General features: G+C 41.5%; 1 protein-coding gene across 1 annotated transcript; it reads left to right on the top strand.

Moving 5' to 3' along the window:
* Positions 1–2,481: 2,481 nt before the first annotated feature.
* Positions 2,482–25,720, top strand: LOC137282521 (uncharacterized). Its single transcript, XM_067814282.1, has 23 exons — positions 2,482–2,529; positions 2,717–2,806; positions 3,155–3,262; positions 4,189–4,265; positions 5,219–5,326; positions 6,904–6,978; positions 7,189–7,317; positions 7,938–8,198; positions 8,647–8,785; positions 9,683–9,897; positions 10,220–11,166; positions 12,861–14,052; positions 14,490–15,850; positions 15,977–16,625; positions 16,797–16,913; positions 17,146–17,453; positions 17,580–17,681; positions 18,206–18,362; positions 18,664–18,847; positions 20,389–21,983; positions 22,271–23,524; positions 23,770–24,294; positions 24,817–25,720. Exons 2-23 carry the CDS (start codon positions 2,733–2,735, stop codon positions 25,080–25,082), a joined length of 9,843 nt encoding a protein of 3,280 aa, XP_067670383.1. The 5' UTR covers positions 2,482–2,529; positions 2,717–2,732; the 3' UTR covers positions 25,083–25,720.
* Positions 25,721–26,917: the final 1,197 nt, after the last annotated feature.

The following is a 26,917-nucleotide window of genomic DNA, read 5'->3' as shown; positions in this document are numbered from 1 at the left end:
CTTCTAGACAGTCGTGTACGCACATACATGTACATCCATATGTATGAACACACAACGACAATGCTATCTAAGCCAATGCAACAAGTGTGACACAATTACAGCATACTTAACATCACAAATATCAGGATATTAAACAGAACACTGACGATTTGACCCTGACGCTGATAACATAGTTGTGCTAACTATCCAGCTGCATTGAAATATCACTTACATAGTCTTCCCATCATTCATTATTACATTGTTATACGAGATACGATGGATTCCTTAAACTATTTACCTCATACCAAAACCAGTTAAAAATACGAAGAATCGTATTTCTTTTCATTCCGACTAGTTTTCGAAAATGTTATTTTCTTAGTGGTTTGCTTGTCAGTTTTGGAAGAAGAGTGATCACGCTTAGTAGTTTCGGATGAAAAACACAAACACAATGATGTGGTCCAACATCTGGAAAATCAAGTTGAAACTCATACAAAACCTCCAAAGGAAAGAAAGCGTTAACGTCATATCGAATAAAAATGCGTTTGACTTAACATAAATGGGAACGTACGGAAGCGTATTAGGGCCACGGTGAAAAATTGTTTTGGTGTCACTATCTCCTACGTAGGAGGAGATAGTACGTCATACGTAGGACTTATTATCTCCTACGCAGGAGATAGTAAGTCCTACGTAGGTGATAATAAGTCCTACGTAGGCGATAGTAAGTCCTACGTAGGTGATAATAAGTCCTACGTAGGCGATAGTAAGTCCTACGATGGAGATATTACGTCCTACGTATGAGATAGTAAGTCCTACGTAGGTGATAATAAGTCCTACGTATGAGATAGTAAGTCCTACGTAGGTGATAATAAGTCCTACGTAGGCGATAGTAAGTCCTACGATGGAGATATTACGTCCTACGTAGGAGATAGTAAGTCCTACGTAGGTGATAATAAGTCCTACGTATGAGATAGTAAGTCCTACGTAGGTGATAATAAGTCCTACGTAGGAGATAGTAAGTCACGGTGAAAAATTGTTTTGGTGTCACTATCTCCTACGTAGAAGGAGATAGTACGTCCTACGTAGGACTTATTATCTCCTACGTAGGAGATAGTAAGTCCTACGTAGGTGATAACGTAGGAGATAGTGAGTCCTACGTAGGAGATATTACGTCCTACGTAGGAGATAGTAAGTCCTACGTAGGAGATAGCGACACCAAAAACATTTTTCACCGTGTCCCTAATACGCCGCCGTAGGAACGTAACTGCCGCCGACGTTCGCTACGTTAGTTTTGGGACACTTGGATTGCTCTCTGGAAATCAAAGTCCAGAAATGTTGTTGTATAACCACTGAAACTCGGGTGTATGGCTGAAATATTGCGATTAAAGATTTTCAGAATCTTTTCATCTTTATATTATAAACTGTTTTCATCACGGTATACTTTCAGAGTAAAGTTTAAAGTTACCACATTTTAAACGTAGTATTTTTGTTATTTTAACTGTTGACTAAATTTTCCTACAGTCGCCAATGGTTGAAGGGATAGTGTAAATGCAGATAGGGTCCATGCAGATATCATGGTGATCTACCTTCATTTGTTGGCGAGCCATTGCCAGTTTGTATAATGTATCGTCCTCTATAGTTAAATTGTTTTAGGTTTAATTACTGGTTTTAAATCTACATTTGTGATAATCCAGTTATTTCACAATCCTTCGCTGTCAAGTGGTAATAACTTAATTATTAATCATTATATGTTCTTCAAGAAAAGCAGGGGAACTGTACTTTCCATGTACGATTGTCGAAATTGGGAGATATATGGGACTGAATTAATGTTTTTCAATAATAATGCATGTTTTGAGAATGACATGAAAATTTCAGGTTTATAACTTTCAGTCAGTAATGTGTGATTTAACCCTGAAAACCCTGATCATGCGCAGATGCAAGAAAAGTATGGGAAACAATGGTCTACAATGATTTATCGACCTGCCTGGAAAACGTCAAGATTCATAATTACACCCCATGCACGTGTAGGAAGCTCCCACGTTGTGCACGTGCCTCACATGCATTGTGTTTGCGGATGGTGATAACGTGAAATGATGCTGAATACACAAGATGAATCTCGTTGCAACGTTCCTCAATGAGTTTTCGTTCTACCAGACTTCAAAGTTCAGGATCCCCTATTGTTTTGAAGAGTATAAATCTCACTAACTCACTATTCCTCTATCCATAATTGCTTAGAATGATGTTCCTGATGTTGATCACTGGATTGGCTGGTCCACGCTCGATGAGTTACAGTCCGTCCCCATATAGATGTAATATTGAAGTGTTAAAAACCCAACCAAACAAACGCAGATTGGGAATAACCTCATTCCAGTAGAGTCACTCCAGAGTCATTCATCCGTTCGTAAAATCTCAGTTCTTTGCATAGATTCAGATGTGACCCAAAATCTTGGTTGAGGTGTATAGCCCAACACGTGACTACAAATGCCCCTTTCAGGTTTGAGCTTTAGCTCAGAACACCACAGCGAGCGGATTGATATGGACAAGCATTGCCAGGTAAAACTACCGGTCTTACTGTACAGTTAATTGCATAGGTTGCTGGTACAAAGTTATTTAGTACCAGGTATTTCACGTGTGTTTTTGATGAAGTGCATGTTTGACTCTGTTTCTGGTAAAATTTATTCATTTTTTTCTTGGATACAGAAATAACTTCAGTAAAGATTATAAGTATTTGTTTCGACAGTGATTTCAGCAAAGTCATGAGACTTTGGGGAAGCCTTGCAGTTTTGGCCATCTACATTTGCTCGTGTGCAGAAAGTCTCAGGAGTAACGGGTATGTGATTTTCAGTTTCGTACATTAAATTATATATCAATCAATAGGAAAAATCAATCGAAAAGTCAAATTATGTTATATGTGAGTTACATCTTTTATGATTTCGTAGCAAAAGGTATTTGACTCTTGATGTAATTTTTACAATTTCAAAATACATGATATCCCTGTATATTGCGTATATTTATATTTTTGTCTGTGTCATAACTCGCATATACACGGAGCTAGGAATGTAAACAGCTTTTGCAAAGTGTCGCCTGTGGTGAACTACAACGGATATATGTTTATATGGCAGCTGTTTTAGGATTCATATTAATTGTAAATTCACGAAACTTTTATTTTGTGTTTCAGTATTCATGTTTGTCACCATACCGTAACATACAAGGTTTCAGTCAAAGAGAGCTACAAGGCGCATTGTAAGTTGTTTGGTTGGGGCCGATGCACTAGATACCGGACAAAGTAAGTACAATCTGATTTATTACTAAACCCCTTTTTATACACATGCACTCTTGTCTCCAGCGTGATGTTTTCCATCACATGGGAAAAGTATGTCAATGTCAAAATAATTGAATTGTAATAGAAATGGAATTGTTACATATATTTTGAGCTGAGAATGTGTGTGGGTGTATCTTCAAAGGATGTTGAAGTATTGTAAATTTTATGTCCCCCCTGTAGGATTACATAAGTCCCAAAACTTTCAAGCAAAATTCACCTTCCCGAAGGGTTAAAATGCAGGTTTTTTTGTGGTTTTAAGTTATGGGTGCTGAAGTTTTGCTTCAGTTGTACTTAAGTCATTTCATGAATTTTCACGTAATCTACAAAAATGGATCACACTTTCAACATCACTTATTGTCATAAACAGTTAAAACCTCTTGTTGCAGCGACTGTTGCACTTCATGTTGACTTTGAAGCATTTACACTTGTTTGTTTTACACCTGCTGTGATAAGAGCAGCCACACCTCACAAACCCTTATCCACCAGATACAAATTAAATGAAATTTTATGACATGAGGGGTGACTTACCTTCAGTTGCCTGCAAATCTATAACCTTTTTCTTTTGCATTGTCTTGTTATTGTGGTAAAAGCATTTTAGATGTACTTACTAGTTTTATATATAGTGTGATACACTAGTGATTTTACCCTTCTTCCTCAACAGGTGTTTTTAGTTCTAATTGCCTTGATTTACAATATAATTATTAATTGTTCTCGTCACGATATAGCTGAAATATTGCCAAAATGACTATAAGTATAAACTCACTCACTCATTCATGAAATGACAGAATTATATTAATTGTTGTTACACAAAATTATGCAAAGTGACTGACCCTCATGGTCATTTCACGAAATGACTGATTTCAGAATTTGATTCCAGATGTTTTTTGTAGGTATGAATCTCGGTCACGTCTGAGCTATTCGTGCTGCGCAGGATGGAAGTCATCGAATAATGTAGACTGCACCTTAGGTGTGTATTTATGAGCTAGTGTACTCTGTCACTGGGTCACCAATTGCTCACACATGTAGTAGGAATCTAGGGACATCAATTGCATACATAGAAATGTAAACAAAAATAAAACATGCTTAAAAAGAATGAGAAGTTGTATATAAATTTTAGGTAGGGTCATTCACATTGTCAATGCTTCTGCGTTATCATCTCACTCTCCAAGCTTAACAGTGAAGACGTGTGAAGATCTGGTTTAGGGTCTTCAGGAACCCATGCTCGAGGATGTTCATACTACTGAGCTCTGTATGGTGTTGTTCAGACTCGATTATTTACAGACCGCCGTGATATGGCTTTACGCTAGCTGAGTTGGGCGTTAAACTACAAACGTGTGGTAATACATGAAAAGACACGGGATCGATTACCAACATGGGTGCAGTGTGTGACGCCCATTTCAAGTGTCCCCAGCAGTGATATCGTTGGAATATTGGTAAAACCGGCGTAAAACTACATTCACGCACTCAACTCTGTAATAGCTAGCTTGAACACAATGTTCCTGGCACATTTCCAAACGGCTGGATACATACAACATTGCGCCTGGGTCTTTATCTGAAACCGATTTTGTTTTCTGTTGGATTTTCGTTCTTCTCAGTCGACATTTGTCATCAGTCAAGTGGGGTCAAGTGTGTATTCCTTTAGATCCTTCAGCACTCATACAAATTGTTGTTTCCAACCGCCTCCGTGTTGTAATGGTGGTGGAGTAGCTTTGTGGTTAAAGCGTTTGCTCGTCACGCTGAAGGCCCGGGCCCTGTTCTTCATATGGGTACGTGAAGTCCATCTTTTCTACATTGATGAAACTGGCGTGAAGCCATACTCATATTGTCGGTATAATGGCAAATCTGTTTTATGGTGTACAAATATCTCTTACACGGAAGATTCTGCTCAATCATCACTGTGTCTCCCTTTGCCTTCTCTAGCTATCTGTTACGGCAAGGTCAACGCTAATGGAGCTTGCAGCAGGAAAGGAAGCTGCGTGTCACCAAACAGGTGTGTCTGTCACACTGGCTATGCGGGATCACAATGCGGTGAGTGAAATGTGTCACCAAACAGGTGTATCTGTCCCCTTCACAACACGGGATCACAATGCGTTGAGTGAAATGTGTCACCAAACAGATGTATCTATCACACTGGCTATGCGGTGAGTGAAATGTGTCACCAAACAGCTGTATCTGTCACACCGGCTATGCGGGATCACAGTGCGGTGAGTGAAATGTGTCACCAAACAGGTGTATCTATCACACTGGCTATGCGTTGAGTGAAATGTGTCACCAAACAGGTGTATCTATCACACTGGCTATGCGGTGAGTGAAATGTGTCACCAAACAGCTGTATCTGTCACACCGGCTATGCGGGATCACAATGCGGTGAGTGAAATGTGTCACCAAACAGGTGTATCTATCACACTGGCTATGCGGTGAGTGAAATGTCACCAAACAGGTCTATCCGTCACACTGGCTATGCGGGATCGCAATACGGTGAGTAAAATGTGTCAACAAACAGGTGTATCTGTCCCCTTCACAACACGGGATCACAATGCGTTGAGTGAAATATGTCACCAAACAGGTGTATCTGTCAAATTATGGCTAAGTGTTCCTACAGTCGCATGGTGAAACGGATGGAGTAAATCCAGCCCATGCAGGTAGTGAAGGTACTGTAGGTCCTCATGAACCCTAGTATGGTGATTTACCTTCCGCTAATATGACTTTATTCATTGTCAATAAATGATTTGTTTTAGTCACGATATGGTTGAAATGTTGCCGATGTGTCTATAAATATAACTCAGTCACTCGCCACCCTACAGACCCAGGTTCGATTCCCCATAGATACACCTGTTTGCCCATCTCTGGTATCCCCACAAAATTCAGAATCCTGTTTTACCAAGGTAGGGTTGCCAAAATGAATGAAATCGGTTCTAAAAGAAACGATGTGCACGTTGTAACATGCTATGGCAAAATGCCTCAAAACACTTTATTCTGTTTCATGCAGAGGCCTATTGATACAGTTTCAGAATGGTGCTTGCTCCTGTCCTCAAAACCTGAGATAGACAACGCTGACTGCTGTAATTCATAAACTCGATTCAAAGCAATCCCATTTACGGTGTTAATTTCCACAATGGTAGGCGCATGAGTGATTTAGTATTGAACTTCACACTGGCAATGTTTCATCCATATCGTGACTAGAACAATTTTGACGTTAATAAAGAATATGTGGATACTAAGGACAGTGAAATAACTAGATTATAACAGTTAGAAATACAACTAGTATCATAAGTTTAAACAAATGGCATTGTTTTGAACAATACAAGACACAGACTATAGGGATCATGGGGGCTTGCAGTAAATTTCCTACCTGCATGGACCCTAGCTGAATTTACACCATCCCTTCAGCCGCTGGCGATGGTAGGAAAAGTGTGCCATAACTTAATATAAAAATATTCTACTGATTTAAAGCTTGGTCTAGCAAAATTTACCTTGAAACATTTTGGAGGTACCCTCTCAGGACAATATATTTACGATATTTTAAACCCCCCCCCTTTTAGGATACAGTTGTAGACGCTTGGAATTACATGTCCGTTAACGTTTGCATCAACTTTGTTTGGCAGAAAAATGTCTAGATGCTCGAGGAGATCCTGATCACTCAATCTGGTGGCGCACCAGGACCCATCCCGACTGTGCATGTAAGTGTCCACATGTTACAACTGGTACTCGTACACATACTTGAATATTCAAGATTAGTAGACAATACATTATTGCTAATTAATATATGCTTGACCAATAAAATTTTGTTGACGTTCTGTAAACACACAATATACGAAAATCATTTGAGACTTCGTGTAGAGTCTGCTTCTTCTTTTGACATTCTTTTGGGAAATTACTTTCTGTGCCAGTGACCTGTTCGTGGAAGAACCAGTGGTGTTGGCCAGGGGATTGCCCCGACTCCAGATTGAAGACATCCTGTAAATGTCGGAAAGGCTTCGTTAAGCGAGATGGAGGATCCAGCTACACAAAGTGTGACCGTAAGAGGAGGAATACGTCTTTTCCCAATGGAATACTGAAATAATTTTGACAGATACTAATAAACACGATGAAGAGTGAGATACGTCATTTTAAACGTAATCTTACATGACAGAATATTTAGTACAGATTTGTGGCGGTGGTTTAGCCTAGTGCTTAAAACATTCACCTTGATTCGTGGGGCTCGAAACCCCACATGGGTACAATGTGTGAAGCACATTTTTGGCGTCCCCTGCCATGATATTGCTGGAATATTGCTAAAAGCTCTGTAAAACCAAACCCAGTCAGTAAGCCAATGTCTATGATATCATACAAAAAGAACACTTATCCTTACATTGAAATCTATGGACACATACATACATACATACATACATACATACATACATACATACATACATACATACATACATACATACATACATACATACATACATACATACATACATACATACATACATACATACATACATACATACATACATACATACATACATACATGTGTATGTGTGTGTGTGTGTGTGTGTGTGTGTGTCTAAGTATGTAAATTTGAAATATTTCAGAATATGAACATTTATGTTGCGTAAACATTTCAGAAATAAAGAAATCAATTTTCTATTTCAAGTTGTTCAGACGCCACAGCTTCTGACGTGCCACCTTGGTATGGCCGATGCAAACAAGAGGGTGCGGAATTCCACACATGGCTCCAACACTGGATGTCTTCAAGAATCCGATACTTATGTCAACCTGATACCGAATTCTGTATACTTTCTGTTTGGTGCCAAGTTGGATAATCTTGACATCCGAAATCCACCAAACTACATCTACCAGCAAGGATACGGAATAGTTGCTGCTAAGACAACATTGACGAAGATTTCTGTAACTGGTATAAACTGTTTTACATGGACATGACATTTGCAAATTCAAACTAATCTAGATAGTACACCCATAAACACTTTGATGAAAAGAAATGAATTGCTGTTTTCTGTCATAATATGATCTGGGTTGGAGATTTGAATAAGTTTAAGGCAACATATTTCATGATCAAAACATCGCTTTGACTTTTCACTAAAAGGTATATATTCTGAATGAAAAATGGGGATCACCTGAAAGTGCTACTGTTCCTTTATGTTTTACTGGTTTCGTCCCAAACTATGCGATACAAAGCTTGTGAAGAAACCTTAAAAAAAGAAAGAAACGCTTAAGCTTTTGTGTAATTGCTTATTTCCCCTCTCATCTACATGAAAAAAGTTGTAGCAGTGCAATAATGTGTAATGATGATGAGATTCAGTCACAAATTCTACACTGATCTGCTCAAATATCTTCTCATCCAGGTCACGCATCTAGCCTGTCTACAGTTCCTTTACATGGCGGCAGTGACTGCTCAAAACCTCTTGTAAACACTTCACCGTCTCCTTCTTTCACTTGTCAACGAACAGTGTCTGTACATCCAGGAATCCACGATGGGGAAAGGTATGAGCATTTAGTGAACGGCAAAAGCAACGCAAGTTTCGAAAAAAAATGAAGTATACGTAAGCGTTCATGTTTATTTGATCTAGTTAAAACTTGATAGCAAACAGGGTTGCGTTTCTTTGCTGCTCCCTGTATGACAAAACAGTGTAAAATCTGGGTCAAAATTTGTGTGGGCATGTAGGCATTCCTGAGAGCAACGAATAATGGATTGAGTAACGTTTGTTTGGTTCGGGAGGAGCCATGCTGCAGTTCCTGGATGGTCATGGTCGTGTATGATGACGTCAAAATGAACGTCAAGTCAGTGTCACCCTGAGCCATCATGACATGTTTATTGGTAGATCAGTCAGGGACTGGTGTGACTGAGCAAACGCTATTCCATATTGTGCAGGTTCATTATGCACATCTAACAACGTCCTATCGCCCTCTGTTATAAGAACCTACTACACTGACACGTTATGAAATTTCCTGAGTAACCCCAAAGTGATTTCATGACCATGATATTAGTGACTGACTGAGTGAGTTTATTTTTACGCTCCACTTAGCAATGAGCAATGTTCCTGCTACACGGCCGCGGCCTGTAAATAATCGAGTCGGAACCAGACGGTCCAGTGATTCAAAAGCATGGGCATCGATCTGCGCAACTGGGAACTGATGACTTGTGCCTGAAAACGCGATCCCGTTAGTCGCCTGGTAAGATAAGCATGGGTCACTGAAGATCAACACTTACGAGAATATTCACCGGTCCATGATATTACTGAACCATCAACCTATGATCTCAAACCCTTCCGTCGCGGTTATTCTTGGTAACCCTGAACATATCAGTGTTCAGAGACACCTGATTGTACTTCAGTTTCCATGGAGATGCAAAGCTTATTCATGCATATTCACATTATTCAGGTTGTGTGTACGCTTTTGGGCTGCTGGAGGAGGTTACTTCAGGTATCAAAACTTTGACAGACATCACCTAGGAACCCAGATCTATTCCTCAAGAGCATCCTTTAAAGATATCTGTTTCCGGTATGACAGTGGTAAACCAGTTCACTGCTCCCAGACACGAACAGGGCATTGCTCATCCAAGCCGTTACAGTTATCAACACGCATATCACGTACAGGTGTGTCTTAGAAATATTAAGGCCATTTGACGATTTGCGTTAACACTGTTTGCTTGTTGTTTAACGCTGCACAAAGCAATAACCCACCTAAATGTAGGTAGTCTGTAAATAATCGAGTCTGGATCAGTGTTCAACAGCATGAGCATCGATGTACATGCCATGCAAACCTAGCCTGACCACCCGATCCCGTGTATTGCCTCTTACGACAAGTATATGGTACTGAAGACCAATTCTAACCCGAATTGTCACAAGTTTCATTTGTGCTATCATAACATGAATGTTTTCATTGTCTTTTGCACATCACGGAATTCTCTTGTTGTAGGTGTGATTAACGTCAAAACCTCTGGCTGGACAGATCCAGTACCAAGCGGTGGAAAGCCCGACTCAGCATCTGGCTTACAATACATGAAACTGCGGATTCTCAAAACTGTAAATAAAGGAAATGTGATTGATGTCCTACAAACGCCACTTAAAGGTCTGGATCTAACGTTTAAAACGTTTACGTTGGATAAATCCTTTCACCTCCCTAACACATATGGGCTCTATGCTGTCATTCTGGAGGTTCATGATAAAGCTGGAAACATCCAATACGTTCGACGTTTGGTGCTGGTCGACAGCTCATCTAAACTGATGAAAGCTCCATCTAAACCACTGCGGGTTGTGTCAGCAACAACGACATCGGGCTACAAATGGCAGACAAACCTGGGACACATTTGCATTGACTGGAAGGGCCGTTACTACAACGACAAAATGAGGACAAACAAGCTGTTGGATAAAGTATCTCCCCAGACAGGCTTGGCATCTGATTATGACCAAACATCTGGGACGCTACCTGTATCTGGGACCCCTAACGTCGATGGCATCATTGAATTTATGTATTCTTACACCATTGACCAGCACGCCAAGACAAACTGGGCAATGGTTCCCCACTTCATCGATCAATCTTTCTGTATTTCTCCTCACTTGCAAGATGGTCAAACGTATGATATCGCAATAAGACCGAAGGATATAGTAAACCACTCTTTGCAGGAAACGGTACGTGTCCACATTGATTCGACTGGTCCTGATGTTTTAAACATGTGGCTGCTTAAGAATGGAAACAAGCAGGTTTATGCCCACGACAATCCCGATCTTTCTACCATGGAGCTACAGTTTGATGTTATGGATCCTCACAGTGGCATCATAACTGTGGAATGGTATCTTGGCACCAAAGATTCATCACAAGACCTTGGCCATGGCGTACTACCTGTAGAAAAACTGAATGGAACGGTAACTATGAATTATTATAGGAATAATTTTTAGTTGAGAACCGATGTAGGTTCCATAATATATGATGTTGTGTATGTAGTTCAGAATGTAACTCTTTGCTTTAACAGAATATACACTCTTCAAAAAAGAAAAAAGAGAAGAAACGCAAAATGAAATTAAAAGATGATACTTACAATTTTGTACACATATGTAAACTCAAACATTTCGTTAGTCTTGCTGATTGTTGTAGAAGATCTTGCTTGTCCAGACGCAACCAAAAATGATTTTGAACGGTTTTATCAGTCGGGATTGGCACAAGGATTGTTTCTCGCGTGCAAATCATGAGTACAGCACGTAACTATAAAAGACCCAAACGAATCTCACAATTTCATGCACGATCTTTGCAAGTTCTGTACACGAAAATGGGATTTCCCAACACTGCCTATCAAAATGGGGCAAATGGATGATTGCAATCTGCCGAAACAAACAGTGAGGTGGCAAGGATCGTCAACGTTCATCCCAGCACAATAACTCGATCGTGGGATCGATTTCTTCAAACGAATTCGACAAACGACCGTCTAAGATCAGGAAGACCTAGAGTCACCACACCTGTCCAAGATCGGTACGTGCCGGAATACTTGCCAAACGTCCAAAAGTTGCCCCCTCCTTGACTCGACTACATCGACTTCGACGAGTGAGCTGGTGTAACACGGTGCTGTCATGGTGGCTGGGAAACTGGAGGCTCATATGGTGTAGCCATGAATCCCGTTATCTCCTCAGGCGACGTGAGGGTAGAGACCGTATCTACAGACGCCGTCATGAACGTTTTGCTCCTAACCTGCATCAGACAGGTGGACAGATTCCGTGAAGAGAGTGTTATGGCGTGGGCTGCGATCTCACACACCCGATCGGAACTTGTGCTTGTCCAAGGCAATCTGACGGCCAATCGATACATCAACCAGGTTCTCCGTTCGCGCGTCCTTCACCTTGTTGACCGTCAACGGCAGCTCTTCCAACAGGACAACGCCTGGCCCCACACAGCACGTGCCCCCGTGAACTACCTGGCCAATAACAACATCAGTACCCTCCCCTTGTCCTCCAGAGCCCCGGATCTAAACCCAGTCGAACACCTTTGGGATAAGATCGATAGAAGGATACGGCGAAGTCGTAATCCACCACAGAATCTTCAACAGTGGTTCCACATGCTGCAGGAGGAATGTAGAAGTATTCCACACCAAAACATCCAACGACCGATTCGATCTGTACCCAGGACCTGTCGGGCAGTGGTAGCAGCTGGAGGTGGCCATTCGAGGTACTGACTTCAACACCACCTGGTGGACAGCAGTACTGACTGTGATGACTGTTATTCTCATGAAATATGGACACGGTAGCAATGCATTGCTCCACAAACCTTCATTCATGCGTCTTCATGTTTTCCTCTGATCTACACGTCCTTGAATAACACCATATTTTCATTGATATTTTGGTTTTGCGTTTCTTTTTTTTTGAAGAGTGTATTTTCTTGACATAGTTATCCACGATGTCTATTTCTGCGTATGACCTGATAATGACAGGCCTAAACAGAAAGATAACTTGTCTGTCTCCCTATCTGTCAAATACGGAATACTCGTGTCAAAAAACGAGTTTCTGTAATGAATTAATATTGTCATGTTATACTACTTTACAGTGATCATGTGATGATATTTTGTTTGCAGGAATGTGCCTCCCTTTCAAGCTGCTACTGCCCTTCTGTCGGAGAATGTCAGTTGCATAACTACATCGTCAATCTAAATAAGCTTGTGGCAAACAAAGGCAATGGTGCTCAACACAATCAGGCCGTGTACTTCACAGTTGTGGCAACAAACGGAGCTGGCTTGAAGAACATCGAACACTTGGACATTCTCGTGGACACCTCTCCTCCTGAAGCAGGGACCGTTAACGAAGGAGCAGTGGACGGACCTGATGTGGACTACACAAGTGAGGATACTGTACTGGTCAATTGGGCAGGGTTTATTGACCGTGACAGTGGCATCAGTCACTACCTGGTCAGTCTGGCCTCAAAGTGTTTGACCCTGGATGAAATGCAGAACAATACAGACACTGTCACTGTTGCAGAAGGCATCAATGCTGCAAAATTAACAATACGGAAAGAGATGACAAAATATTATACAACAGTTATAGGGTTTAATAAGGCATCTAGTCCTTCAAAGCCTGCATGTTCTGACGGGATCACTAGGGACATATCCTCTCCAACACTCTTCAATGTGTCCCTTAGCAAGGCACAAACATCACAGGAACATATCGCATGTGTGGATGACGAACTCTGGCTTGTCACAAGAAACCTGACACTTAGACCAGTTACAAAGACTCTTAAATGTTTACAGAGGTGCAAATCCAAGATAATGCCAACTGTTGCTAACATATTTCCAAAGAGCAATGATATTTTGAACGATACAGAATTGGCTGATAGTCTTTGCGGATCGCTTGATTTCATTACTAATTCCATTATCTTTCTTCCATCTGACAAGATCGACTTGCACTGGACCTGTTCAGCGAACGATAGTCAACTAAAGGATTTTTCAGTAGCATTTGGAAGTGACAAGTCAACCATTCATGACCCAGACGTCTTGAACTATGCATCAAGTAAAGGGCGACACTCCTTTAAGCTGAACCATGCAGGGTTTGCTGGGAAGAACGTTTTCTACATATTTATGAAGGTAGTGACTAAAGCTGGATTGAGCACACTTGTAACATTTGGACCAGTCATGATTGACAATACACCACCTGTCATAACTGGGAAAATAACACCGGTATCTGAGGGCGATTTTGTTATGATCACTTGGCAGAAGAATACGTTTACAGATCCAGAGCAGCAGGATTCCCAATTTACTGTTCTCTACAGAATTAGTAAGTTTTTGACATTATAAAAACCTTACGTACATAGCGATTATGACATTCGATTGAAACTGAGTTAATATCTCTCCTGCGAAAACGTTCCATAATTTAATTCGAATTTGGGATATTATCACGAAGATTGTCGTGATTTGAATCAAACCTCACAGTGATTTATCTAAAAACTGTAGATGTGTTCTGGAATCGTCCTTTCATATTAGTGAACTTCAGGAAGATTTAGAACAGATAATAGTCGATATGAGGGAATGTCTTTCACTTGCTCATCATTGAACTAATCTTGACGCGATCGGTTCTGAAGTACGTATCTTAACAAATAACCAGCTCCATGATCGGCCATGTGAATATGACCTGGTCATAACCCATTTTTCACATTTTTGCATTTAACCATATTTTGAAGCGTTAATAGTACCATGGATACGATTCATTTTCAGAGCATAATGGACAGCACGTAACACCCATACTACAAACACCAAAGCACATCAGAAAAGCGTGTCAAACAGATGGTCATGCTGGATGTATCAGATACCCTCTCGAAAGACTGCAAGAGATGGACTCGGAGCTCAATAAACCATTTATCTTTGAACTGTATGTGTACAACTCCGCTGGCCATTTCACTGTCGTAAAAACCGAGGGGATTACGGTACCATCGAGATTCCCACCAGGACATGGCTTAGTCTATGACATTGATCCAGTGCATGTTGATGGGAATGAAGATGTTGATTTTCATTTTACACTAAAGCAGACCTGTGTCAAGTGGAACGGCTTCCACCATCACAAAGATGTACAGTTTGCAGTGGCGCTAGGATCTACTGCCAACGGAAGTGACATCAGCCCATTCAGACGCGTGAACAACGCAAGTTCATGTGTAACTGCAACAGGTCTAATGCCACGTGTGAAGTATTATGCCACGGTAAGGGCGACGTGCTCTGGGGGAACATCGTATGCTTCATCTGATGGTTTCATTATTATTGATAAACCAGCTGATAACAGATTCATATTGGAAGTGTTTGATGGAACAGCGTGTGACCACGCCAGTTTTGGTTTAGTCAAAGAAACAAACAGGTCTTACACGCCAGCTGCCTCTCTCCATATTGGTCAGAGTTATTTTGTTGAGTTTCAAAATTCTTTAAATGGAGCAATAACATCGAAAGATCTTCTCTTCATGTCAAGCATAAACATTGATGGAAGGAAGCAGGGCACCTATCGGTTTATACCATTGACACATTTCCCTCACTTCAACGTAACTAATTCTACAGATGACATCAGCAACTCAACTATTCGCATGTGCTCAATGGACATTGATTACACGTTGTCCAAGTCCAAAGTGTCATCTCACTGGCACTATGATGGCCCATGGAAGAAGTTTACAACGCATTTCGAGGCTGCTCTGAAAGAAGGAATGCAATGTGTAAATAACACACAGTGTTTTAAAACGCTGTCAACTGCTGTAGTAAACAGTGGCACTGACTATGCAGACTTCACAAATATGGTCCTAAAACATGGTCAGGTATATCACACGTTTGTAAGGCCGTGCTTTGACACGGTGTGTTTACCATGGAAATCTTCAGATGGAGTTAGGGTTATCTCCAAAATGCCAACAGTATCCATAACACCATGGTTTACTAATAGAACTATTTCCTCTTGTCACAACGTAGCCATACATGTTGATAGTGTTGACTGTGAGGAGGATCCCGAAGATTCAGCGAGGATCATCTACCAGTGGACTGCTTCAGATAAACATCACAATCCGTTTACATCCTGGAGAACAGACCAGTCACTTGCCAAAGGAGAGGTAATATAAACGCTAATGTTCTGTATCCGACGTATGATAAAGATTAGCATATTCTTTAAACACTTTGATTTTCTAACTCTTATGGGGAAATTGTCATGTGATGGATGTGTTTGCATTTGTTTCCAGTCTGATGTCTGTCTGGATGACCATGTTCATTCTCACAGTACCATCAACATATGTGTCCGAGTCATATGTCCATCCGGGTTGTCTGGTACATCCTGCCAAACTCTGAATCATGCAAGAAACCACGGGAACAGACTCGTTGAAGTTGACCAGAAAGATATTCCGGAGATTGAAGAGATGTTAGACAGGCAGCAAACTGAGAATCTTCCTTCATTTGAAACTGATGTCGCTGAATCTGACGTTAAACTGGCTGGTGTGATGGATGGGTTAGAAGGCAGAAACACTTGGTACCTAATGAAAGAACCCCTCATTCCAAGCACATGCACAGTTGATGACAAATGCATCACAAATGTAAATACTGAAGGACCTATTGCTGTTTTCAACGATGTGAAGCTAATGGACCGTATGAATTACTATATATGTGTGCAAAGCCCGCCTGTCACACCACACAGCTCAGGAATATCGGAATGTGGCAACGGTGTCACCATTGATGATCTTCCTCCCCAACAAGGCGAAGTTCGGATACTGAACCTACGGAATGGGTTTCTAACAGAACTGGATGCTTTGGTGACAGAGTGGTCAGGCTTTAGCGACCAAGGACAGGATCTGGAGGGAACTGATTTGGGCATCGCCTATTACTCCTATGCCATAGGTACGTATGTGAAAAATGGGCATTTCTTGAAACATACCTGCATCACAGACACGGAAATCACACTCGATTATTGCCTAATGGTGTACCGAGCATGCAACAAACGCATACAAATATTTTCATGTATCCACATATCCTGAATGAACAGTTGTTCTAACATGCATGTGTTTACAGGTACCTTTCCAGGTGGTCAAGATGTTCAGTCGTTCACCAATGTTGGCCTTGCACACAGCGTCCATATACCAAATGTTACACTAGCAACTGGTCAAACCTTCTATGTTACAGTGAAAGGTAAGTCCCATTTATTATTCGAGCTTGCTTAAAGGACAAAGCAGTTGTGCTGTGCTGTGTTGTGCTGTGCATTTGGTCGTTTATGGCAGAAGAACAGGTGTGTGCCATCTTGTAACATACACTTACTACAAATATTTATTGTGTGTGCTTTGCGGGTGTATACGCTGTGATAGATTGAAAACTACATATATCATGAAAGCAAATGATTGCAATATTTTGGTTGTTATTTCAGCTTTTGACCGACTTGGACACTCAGCATCTGCAACATCAGATGTCGTTCTGGTTGACGTTACACCACCTAAGACAGGAGACATTTTCATCGGCAACTCACTCAACAGGCACAGTGTAGTGTCAACAAATAGACTCACCATTCATTGGACGGGATTCGAAGATCCCGAGTCTGGCATCCTTTCAACGTACCTGGCCATAGGGTCGACCATCACTGGAACACTGTTGCCTTTCACGGAATATGCAGAGGCCTTTGCAGACATCAACATAAATGGATTTATAGATGGCCATGAATATTTTGCTAGAATAATGGTACAAACGACGTTCTTGTCTCCACCTTGAGTATCCATAGCCCCTTCGTTAGCGTAGGCATACCGCTGTACGTATGTCTAAAATATACCGGGGGACAAATGAAATTGGTGTTAAATGTATTTTCAGAGTACAAACAGAGCTGGCCTGACTTCCATGGCGGTTTCCAATCCCTTCACCGTGGACACATCGCCTCCTTCACAAGGTGTTGTTACAGATGCTGGAAAGCAGGTGAGGGTCAGCATTGATATGACCCGTGAAGATTGGGCCTAGATTTTCGAAGGCCTCTTAGCGCTGAGGTGGTTATAAGTTAATGTTGAAGTATGACTGTGTTAGCGCTAAGGAGCTTCGAACATCTAGGCCCTGGTGCCCATTTCACTAAACTGCCGAAAGCTTTAAGATCTCGGAAGTTTTCTCGTAGCCATTGCACCGCACTGTGACAAGATTACTACGAGAAACGTTACGAGGTCTTAGGCTTACGAGAGCTTTGTGAAACAGGGCCCAGGTCTTACAGCTGACTTACGCGATCAAATGTCATCGTATCCTTAGTTACAGCAGCGATCCCGCAGATCGACGTTCATGGTGTAGATTACTGGGTTTTCTGGTCCAGACTTCAGATAATTTACAAACCGCCACCATACAGCTTGAATATTGATGACAAAGTGAAACAAAGTATGTTTGACACAGGATATCAATAAAGTGTTGTTCGTTGCTTCAACTTCACATAGCTTTGCTTTCTTCATGGTGAATTGCAGGATGAGCTAGACTACCAGACTAACACAGACAGGTACTCGTGTCACTGGTCCGGATTCGATGATCCCCATTCTGGCCTCACATCCTTCTATGTGAGTTTAGGGACCCAACCTCATCTGGATGATGTTAAGACCGTAACTCATGCTGGTCTGGGATCAGGTATATATCAGATTCTCGACTTAGTTACCACATAATACACTCACTGGAATATATACAACTAAACAAAAACTTTAGTTAGCGATGTCTACCAACATAATAATACGAACACGTTACACTCTTCATGATGCGAACAGACGTAAATGCTATGCTTCACAGTGAAGATGTTTCACAAATGCATGGCGTAAAACCTTATCAAACGACTAGGAGATCACAATCTACAACCAATGCACTTCCCTGTGTAAAAGAATGCACAGTGAATTTCAGAGATGACACAAGCATTTACATATCGTCTTGTTTATAGACATATCATGGACTGGAAACCTGCCTGTAGGGGTTAAACTCTACTGCAATGTAGAAGCTTGCAACCATGCAGGGCTTTGCTCGAAGTCTGCATCAGATGGGATCATCCTGGACAACTCGCCTCCAGTTCCTGGCGTGGTCTTTGTTGGACATGATGGACAACACCATAAATACCATGGACATGCGTAATTATATTCATTATTTTGTAGTTGCATGATGTTGATATAAGTGAGTTAATATCAATAGTTACTGTGGCAACATTTCACAACGTGACTTAAAAGGGTTATATTTAAATGAGTTTAAAGTTATATCTTAAAATCTGTCTGAGAAGGACAGTAAAATAACTAGCATATCACAGTTAGAGATTTTAAACTAGTCAGTGGCTTACAGTTATGTACTATTTAGGACGTTACAATATAAAAACAGGCTAAAGGTCACCAGCAACAGAAAATCGGTCACCATTCTAGGGATCATGTGGACTAAGAGTGCGATAGCAATATTTATTTCTTACACGCTAATGATGTCACGTCGTCAAATGGTTTTTGCAAACTTTGTTGTCGCAGTGTTATGAAATTATCTCTGAGGAACATTATACTAAGAAGTCGCATTTATGGTGTCACCACGTGTTGCGCACGTCCTATTTATGTTGTATTTACGTTTTGGTAATCTTTTCAACTATGCTAGGGTTGTATTTCATGTCGTTGTAACGTTGTGATCCGAATAACATATATATTAACTTGTTCTCTAGAATTCGCAATGTGATTTTAAAGGTCACATGCAACGTAAAACTGCAGATTGTGATACCTTTCGGTATGCCCTTACCCTAACACATCATCAAAAGCATCAATTGAACCTATACAGTTGAAACAATGCGACCAAAAAGGCCAGCGAAATCGGAGTTAAAACGATTCACTAATTTTCCCCCAGCGCTGGGAATAAAAGTGGTTTCAACAACTATGCTGCGTGGCTGTCATAACACATGCTCAGTGAATAGGTTCGTAGAGCTTGAAACAGTACAGTATGCCTGCCCGGAGTATGAGGTCGTGAGCAGTAGTCTAATCTTGGTTGTGCACACAAACAAGTAAATATCTACACATTACATAAAAAACAAAACAAAAACAAACAAAAAAGAAAAACAACAACAACAACAAACAAACAAAACAAAAAACAAAACATGCTGATTGTGTTAAGCAGACTGTCACAGAGAAAACTCAGTTTTTGGTTTATTGACACCTATATGCCTGCCTTCCTTCAATCACTGACTGACCACATGCAATTTGAAATTAATATGTTTCACGGTTATAAGCCGTAAACAAAGAGCCGACTACTCGTATCAGCAAACGAACCAGTGGTCAATGAAAAAGCTTCGTTACACTTGAGTGCACATCCACCGGCTCTGACTGGGTTCGGTATCGCGTAGGGAGGTAGAAAATAAAATATTGCACTTTTGATTTGCGGTTATATAATTTTGTTTATTAGTTTTTTCTTAATCAGCAATGGATTTTAGTTATCGTGAATAAGTGATAACAATGTTCTAATTGTGTTTGATTTTTTTGGTTGCACGTTTCTCTTTAGAGCAGTTGCTGGCGATGGTCTGACTATGTGTGTGTGTGTGTGTGTGTGTGTGTGTGTGTGTGTGTGTGTGTGTGTGTGTGTCTGTGTTCGTAATTTTGTAATGGCTCTAACAGCTTTTCTAAGCACATTCCATGTGTTATAAATATTTCAGTTCCACTGTTACTGCTCGATGGTTTGGATTTGAGGACCCAGAGTCAGGAATCAACCACTTCGACTGGTGTGTTGGAACAACGGTTGGAAAGTGTGATGTCCTTCCAAGTACTAGCAACCTTCTTTCTGACTCAGTTCTTAAAACTGGTCTCAAACTGCCATCTGGTCATCCCCTTTATGTTACTGTCAATGCTACAAACCACGCAGGTCTAGTGGCCACATCAACTTCGGACAGCTTCATCGTGGATGCATCCCCTCCAGTAGCAACAGAAAAGCCAGCGTTCACATCTCCCTACTCTAGAAACTTGTCTGCTGTGACTGTACAATGGGAGAACTCAATGCTTCATCTTCACTGGAAGTTTACAGATGCCGAAAGTCCCCTTCAAAGACATCTGGTGTCACTGTCTACTCAACATGATGGATCATCTGCTGTGGAAAGCATTCACCTGGGTGCTCAAGATTCCACCACCATCCTCTTTCAAGCAGGGAATCTGATGAGAAGTGGGGATGTCTATACCGCCACTGTTACTTCATGTAATGCTGCAGATCTTTGTTCCACTGCCACAAGTACCCCGGTCCGTATAGATTCTACACCCCCGCAACTGGGTGGATTCAAGTTCCCCGTTGCCTGGGAAAACGTCATCGACAAAGGTGCAACTAAGACACGATTAAACCTGAAATGGCTAGGCTTTGTGGACACTGAGTCTGGTATCCAAACCTATCATATCTCCGTCAGTCGAAAATTTGATGGCGATGAGTTGTCGAAAGGGGTCGTGGAAATGAAGCATGACAGTAATTCCACTGAACAATCAGCAACCTTAACGCTGGGTGATCTTGTCCAGACTGGAGAAAATATCATCCTGACAATCTCAGCAACAAATACCGCTGGCTTATCAAGTGGAATCGGAAAGGTGACCGCATCAGTTGTTTCCGGCGATACTAAACACTCAAAGGGAACGTTGGAACTCCAACGTTACGGATGCGCAGTTCATTACTGCACTGGCGACTGCACGTGTGGCGTCCAGGGACAGCACTGTTCACTTACTTCCTCTCAGCAAAAATGTCCTGATACGGCTCCTAAAGGGAAGAGTACTGATATTATTGTACACCCAGGACTGGAGTCTGATGCTACTGTTACCAGCTCATCATCTTGTCTATCTGCTCACTGGGAGGCCTCATCGCCACAGGTTTCAAAAAATATCACTCGATTTCAGTGGAGCTTCGGGGAAAAAGGCGACACAGCTGTAATAGATGCTTTGAACACTATGTGGCGGGACATAGGGAAGGGTTCAAAGATCATTTACTGCCTTCCTCACGGAGAATCACTGCATCATGGTACCGAATATATCATCTACGTCAAGGCCTGGTATGACTTCAGCAAATTTGCAGTGTTCCAGTCTGATAGCATCCTTGTTGACCACACGCCACCTACAGTTCAGAGGGCTAAGTCACCCCTTGATTCCGATGCTTCCTGTAAAATGGACATGGATTTTTTCGATTCTAGTCAAACAATAGTAGCATGCTGGGAGGGCGTATTCAATGATGCACAAACGTCATTGAAAGGCTTTGAAATGTGGCTTGGGACATCACCAGAAGGTGTGTACAAACTATCTCAAGAACAAAATGTTAATGTGTGTCGTAAGCATCTCTGTGAAAAACAGAACATTGCTTTCCTTTCATAGTTTATACAGTACAGTTAAATATCCCATAGGATAGGGTAATCGGTTTGAACAGTCTAAAATACAATTATTCATATCATGCACATCTCACATGTAATGATGGGAAGTTAATAGTGCCCAGTAATTGAAATTCCTGTGCTGATCTTGAAGACCACTCATGCATAAGCCCCTTACATACAAACGGTGTTGTTTTCTCTTGTTTAGGAGATGACATTATCAAACCAAAGTCCATGGGAAAGAATACGTCCTATACGATCAGTTCACTCCTGGAGAGTGGTACGAAATACTTCGTCAGCATCAGGGCAACCAACTTGGCTGGTCTGCAGACAACAGCAGTTTCTGATGGCTTTGTAGTTGATGATGAACCGCCAGTAGTTGGTGTAGTCTTCAACACTGATCGCCACAAGAATACAGAGTTTCAGTCGTCCAAGACAACACTGAAGGCTTCTTGGCATGGATTTGAAGACTACCACTCCTATGTTCAGAGGTTTGAAATCGCGGTTGTGAAGGAGGGGGAACATATTCAGGACTCGATGTTCAAATATCATGGAATGGAAAATGAGATCACCATAGACAATTTGAAATTGGAGGAAAAGAACATGTATCGCATTGCAGTCAGAGCAGTTGACGCCACGGGGCTTCGCAGCAGCATAGCTGAGTCTCCAAGTGTGATGATTGACACATCAGCCCCAAAGGCATTTACCTGCACGTCGTTTCTTGACAGGAAGGTGGCGTTCACTGTACAAAGGTACCAATCACGTCACTACGACGCTGTAGAGCTTCGCGTGACTGAACGTCTGCAGAAGAATACATTCTACCAAATAACAGTGAAAGGCGACTTGGACATTCATACGTCACATGTGTTCTTCACTGTTGGGAAACTTCAAATCCCAGCCATGTTTCAGAAACAAATTTTGGGAGTACAGGCTTCCCATAGCTTCCTCACACTGCAATCTGGTCTGAGTAACATATCTATATCAGTCACGGGAACCAATGGATCGCATGCCTTCAATGTGACGCTTGGGAGATGTCAAAGGCTTTCAGATACCGATCCAACAACTGGCATCGCAGTTTGGCAAGTCCGACCCTCTGTTGTTGCTGTTTGTGCCAGGGTAATGGATCAAGAGAGCGGCATGAGAAGTGTTTGGCTAGGAGCGGGAACCAGTAAGGGAGGGTACCAGATCCGTGCCTTGTCTCCAACGTCTGTCAGCAACCATGAAATGATTCTGGTGGAAGAGCCACATGGTAGCCCAGTCCATGTCACAGTGATGGCGGAGAACAATGCTGGCCTGAGAACCATCTTCACATCCAAACCAATCATCATCGATCACACACCGCCAGTCATGAACCACTCAGAAGCAAGTGTCACATATGAAAAGGAAAATATTGTCTCTCTTATGATGCGTTTTCGGGCTGAAGATTCAGAAAGTGGAATAAACACCTGTTTATGTACATATGGTAATGCCTTACTTTCCTGCGGAATACAATTATATATTAAAAAACCTAGTTGGAGTTAAGGTTGATAATGGGCCAGTGTCGTGCTAGATCAAACACTGTTATTTTAAACTGCATACCAGTGGTAATTTAAAATGAACGTTTTCTCCATTACTGAAAATGTTCAGATTTTATGCCGATGTTGACGTCTATAAATAATTCTTAAGAAGGATTTATCAAATTTATATTTAACAATTTTCTGTTCACAGGAACACATCCTCTGTCCTACGATGATCACAAGTGGGAGAAATCACAGGACTTGACACACTGCGAACTAAAGAACATCCATGTTCCCCTCGACACTGTTCTCTACGTATGGACACGATGTATCAACAGTGTCAACATGGATACAGTCATCAGATCAGGATCATTGCGTCTTGCATACTATCCTCCTGCACTCCCACTAGGCTCTTTGAAAGTCCTTGTGGACAATATGATATCTTCAGGATTCGCCCCTTCGAACGTCCAGCCATACACTGACCGCATTGAGTTCTCATGGCAGGACACGGACACTCCTTGGGTTGGGAGCTATGAATGTCGCCTTCTCGAATATGGTAGACCACTGGCACACTGGGTATCTACCGGAAAGAAGACCTATGCAACACTTGACGGGTTGAGTCTACACGATGGACAGGTATATGACATCCAGGTCCGAGCTGTGAATGACCATGGTCGGTACAGCAATATCCTCAATAGCAGCGTAACAGTAGACAGTCGGTCGCCCAAGGCCACAGGTACGCATAAAGACGCTAGTGCTGTTCGATTATCGAGGTCGGTTTGTTGTGGTTTTGCTTGTTTGTTTAACGTCGCACTCAGCAATGTTTAAGCTATATGACAGCGGTTTGTATATAATCGAGTATGGAACAGGCAATCAACATCGTGAGCATTGATCTACGCAGTCGGGATCCGATGACACGTGTCAGCGAGCATGACCATCCGATGTTCTCAGTCGCCTCTTACGACAGTCATGGGTTACTGAAGACCAATTCTAACCCTGATGGATGGTAAACGTGTTTGGTCAGTACCAGTACTCTAGAGAAACAGAAACTGAAGTCATCATTAGGGCAGTGATTTTATTCTGTGTTATGAGTAAGTTTTATTTTACGCCTCACTCAGCAATAATCCATCTATATGACAGCGTATTATTGTCATGATGGTGGTTGACGTCACTGGTAGACATGTTTGAAACAATGTGAATATTTGAAGTATTATAATATTTATAACATAACTATTAATGAATCTCCTTTCTTGTTCAGGAGTCGAGCCGACCGCGACAGTGGTGAGAGGATTACTCGAGGTGGACTGGGCAAGAGCTTTTGACGATTTCAACAGGACAGTTCATTATGAGACAACCATTGGGACCAAACAAGGATATGGTGACATTGTTAAAAATTCGGTTACCTCTGGAACACATCTGACAGCTGTTATCCATGGGAATCCTCAGGAAGTGTTTGTGACAATCAAAGCAAGTTTCGCAACGGGGAAATTTAGCACATATTCCCACCTTGTCCGTCTCCATTAACTGCCTGGCCGAAGACCTGACCTAATAGAACTGACCTAGCAGAACCTTGTATGTCTCTGCTTCTGTATTTCTAACATTTGTGGAGAAATTTAGCAATAGTCATCATGAATTAGTGAATGAATTGAAGGGTATTAATGAAAATACTACTCACTCTCGGGTTTTGATTGCTGTGCTTTAAAATTTTAAAAAATAAATTGGTTCTTAGCGTCCTTTTTTGTAATTATTTGTGCGCATATTCTAATCAGCAGTACACCTGGTTTCTTCACCTGTTTTGGTCTGACATCATGACACGTGTACTATTAGCCACGTTTACCGTACATCTGGCTATAATTGTACCCCGGGGACCTATGTATTCAGCGGTGTCTGTACGTAATAATCTCACGAACTATTGTACCCAATATCTTCAATTTTGGTGACAGCCTTCATTGGGGGATTACGCAGACACCAGTCAGTTGTGGTGACCTTGACCTTATTTTCAAGGTCAATGTCATCAATATTTCATTGTTCTGTAGCGGCGGGGGACATTGTCATATTTGTGGAAAACACTTATACGAAAAAATCCAGGTGATTCATGTTCATAAGATCAAATCAGTTTATCTGCACTTCAAAGCAATTAAATTAGGTATTCTCATATCAAACATTTCTTGTCATTCTTATACACAAGGCAATGCAATATTCAGTTACCAAGCATGACCACGGCAGATATAAGGGTTTAGTGGTGGTTTAGTGTTTGCTTTCTCTTATTTGTTTGTTTAACCTTCATTCAGTTGATTATGGCCGTACTACACGCGTTGATAGTGCATTGGACTTTGCAAGTTCGAAGTTCTCTGGATCTTTCCAAACGATAATTCAGTATTAAATGACAAACTTACACGCAGTTACGTTTTCAAGTTTGGTGCATGAACACCAACGATAACGTAATATATAATGTCACTATGGTGCAAACCAGCACTACCTCGTTCACTTTCAGCTAATGACATCGTATGGCCATAAAAAAACTGCGTATTCATCTGCACGGAGATTTTATGCACAGATTATTAACTTCCATCCTACGAAGAAATACACCTATATGTTCTGTCATGGCGCAATCGAAATACATGTGAAATGTTAAAGAATAGCTAGGTTCATGAAGATGATCATTATCAATTGGATGAACGACTCAAAGGGATTACTGATCTTCCAGCTCCACTGTTATGTTCGGAAAGAGATTTCTTTTGCCAGTCAGATATAAAACAGTTTACCTTTATGAGACCGCTTCCGTGGTACAGTAGCTCGAGCGTTCGCCTTGGGAGCTGAAGGTTCGTTGCCTGGCCTCGTCATTCCAAACGACGTTAAAACATGGTGCTTGTTGGTACCTGTCTGGCGATCGGTATTGGTGGGATCAACAAGGACTGGTCGGCTCGGAGTCAGTATCATGTGTGTGAGTACGGTATTCATGCCTGACCGCGGCAGTGTATGTAAGTGAACTAGCACTATGAAACCAACTTGGGTCTGTGCTAGTACAAGCAGCCACACATACACATAGGCACGTCGCCATATGATCGACATATTCTTAAGTCCGACGTTAAGTCCTCACCGTACCAAGCCGCATACGCTACTCAGATAGAGTACACTCACACCGATCGCAGCCGACGTGTTTCTCATCTGTAATGCCGAGCGACGCGAAGGTAACAATTCCCACAGTTTAACATTTTTGGTATGACACGATCTGTGTTCGAAGTCGTTACCTTTTCGTCCCCATACAAAAGAACCCCACTTCTGAACCCACTTTGCCACAAATGCAATAGACAAGACACAGCTTGACACATGACACATTCATGTCGTTGTGAGTTAGT

Source organism: Haliotis asinina, chromosome 1, assembly GCF_037392515.1.
Source record: "Haliotis asinina isolate JCU_RB_2024 chromosome 1, JCU_Hal_asi_v2, whole genome shotgun sequence".
Lineage (NCBI taxonomy): Eukaryota > Metazoa > Mollusca > Gastropoda > Lepetellida > Haliotidae > Haliotis > Haliotis asinina.
Note: the sequence above shows the minus strand (reverse complement) of the source record. Positions and strands in the feature narration are given on the sequence as shown.

Excerpts from the sequence above, each read along its gene's own strand:
- LOC137282521 (XM_067814282.1), top strand. The coding sequence starts at position 2,733 with ATGAGACTTTGGGGAAGCCTTGCAGTTTTGGCCATCTACATTTGCTCG. Across the intron at positions 18,363-18,663 it reads TCATGCTGGTCTGGGATCAG|ACATATCATGGACTGGAAAC; the intron begins GTATATATCAGA and ends TCTTGTTTATAG. Across the intron at positions 24,295-24,816 it reads TCGGTCGCCCAAGGCCACAG|GAGTCGAGCCGACCGCGACA; the intron begins GTACGCATAAAG and ends TTTCTTGTTCAG.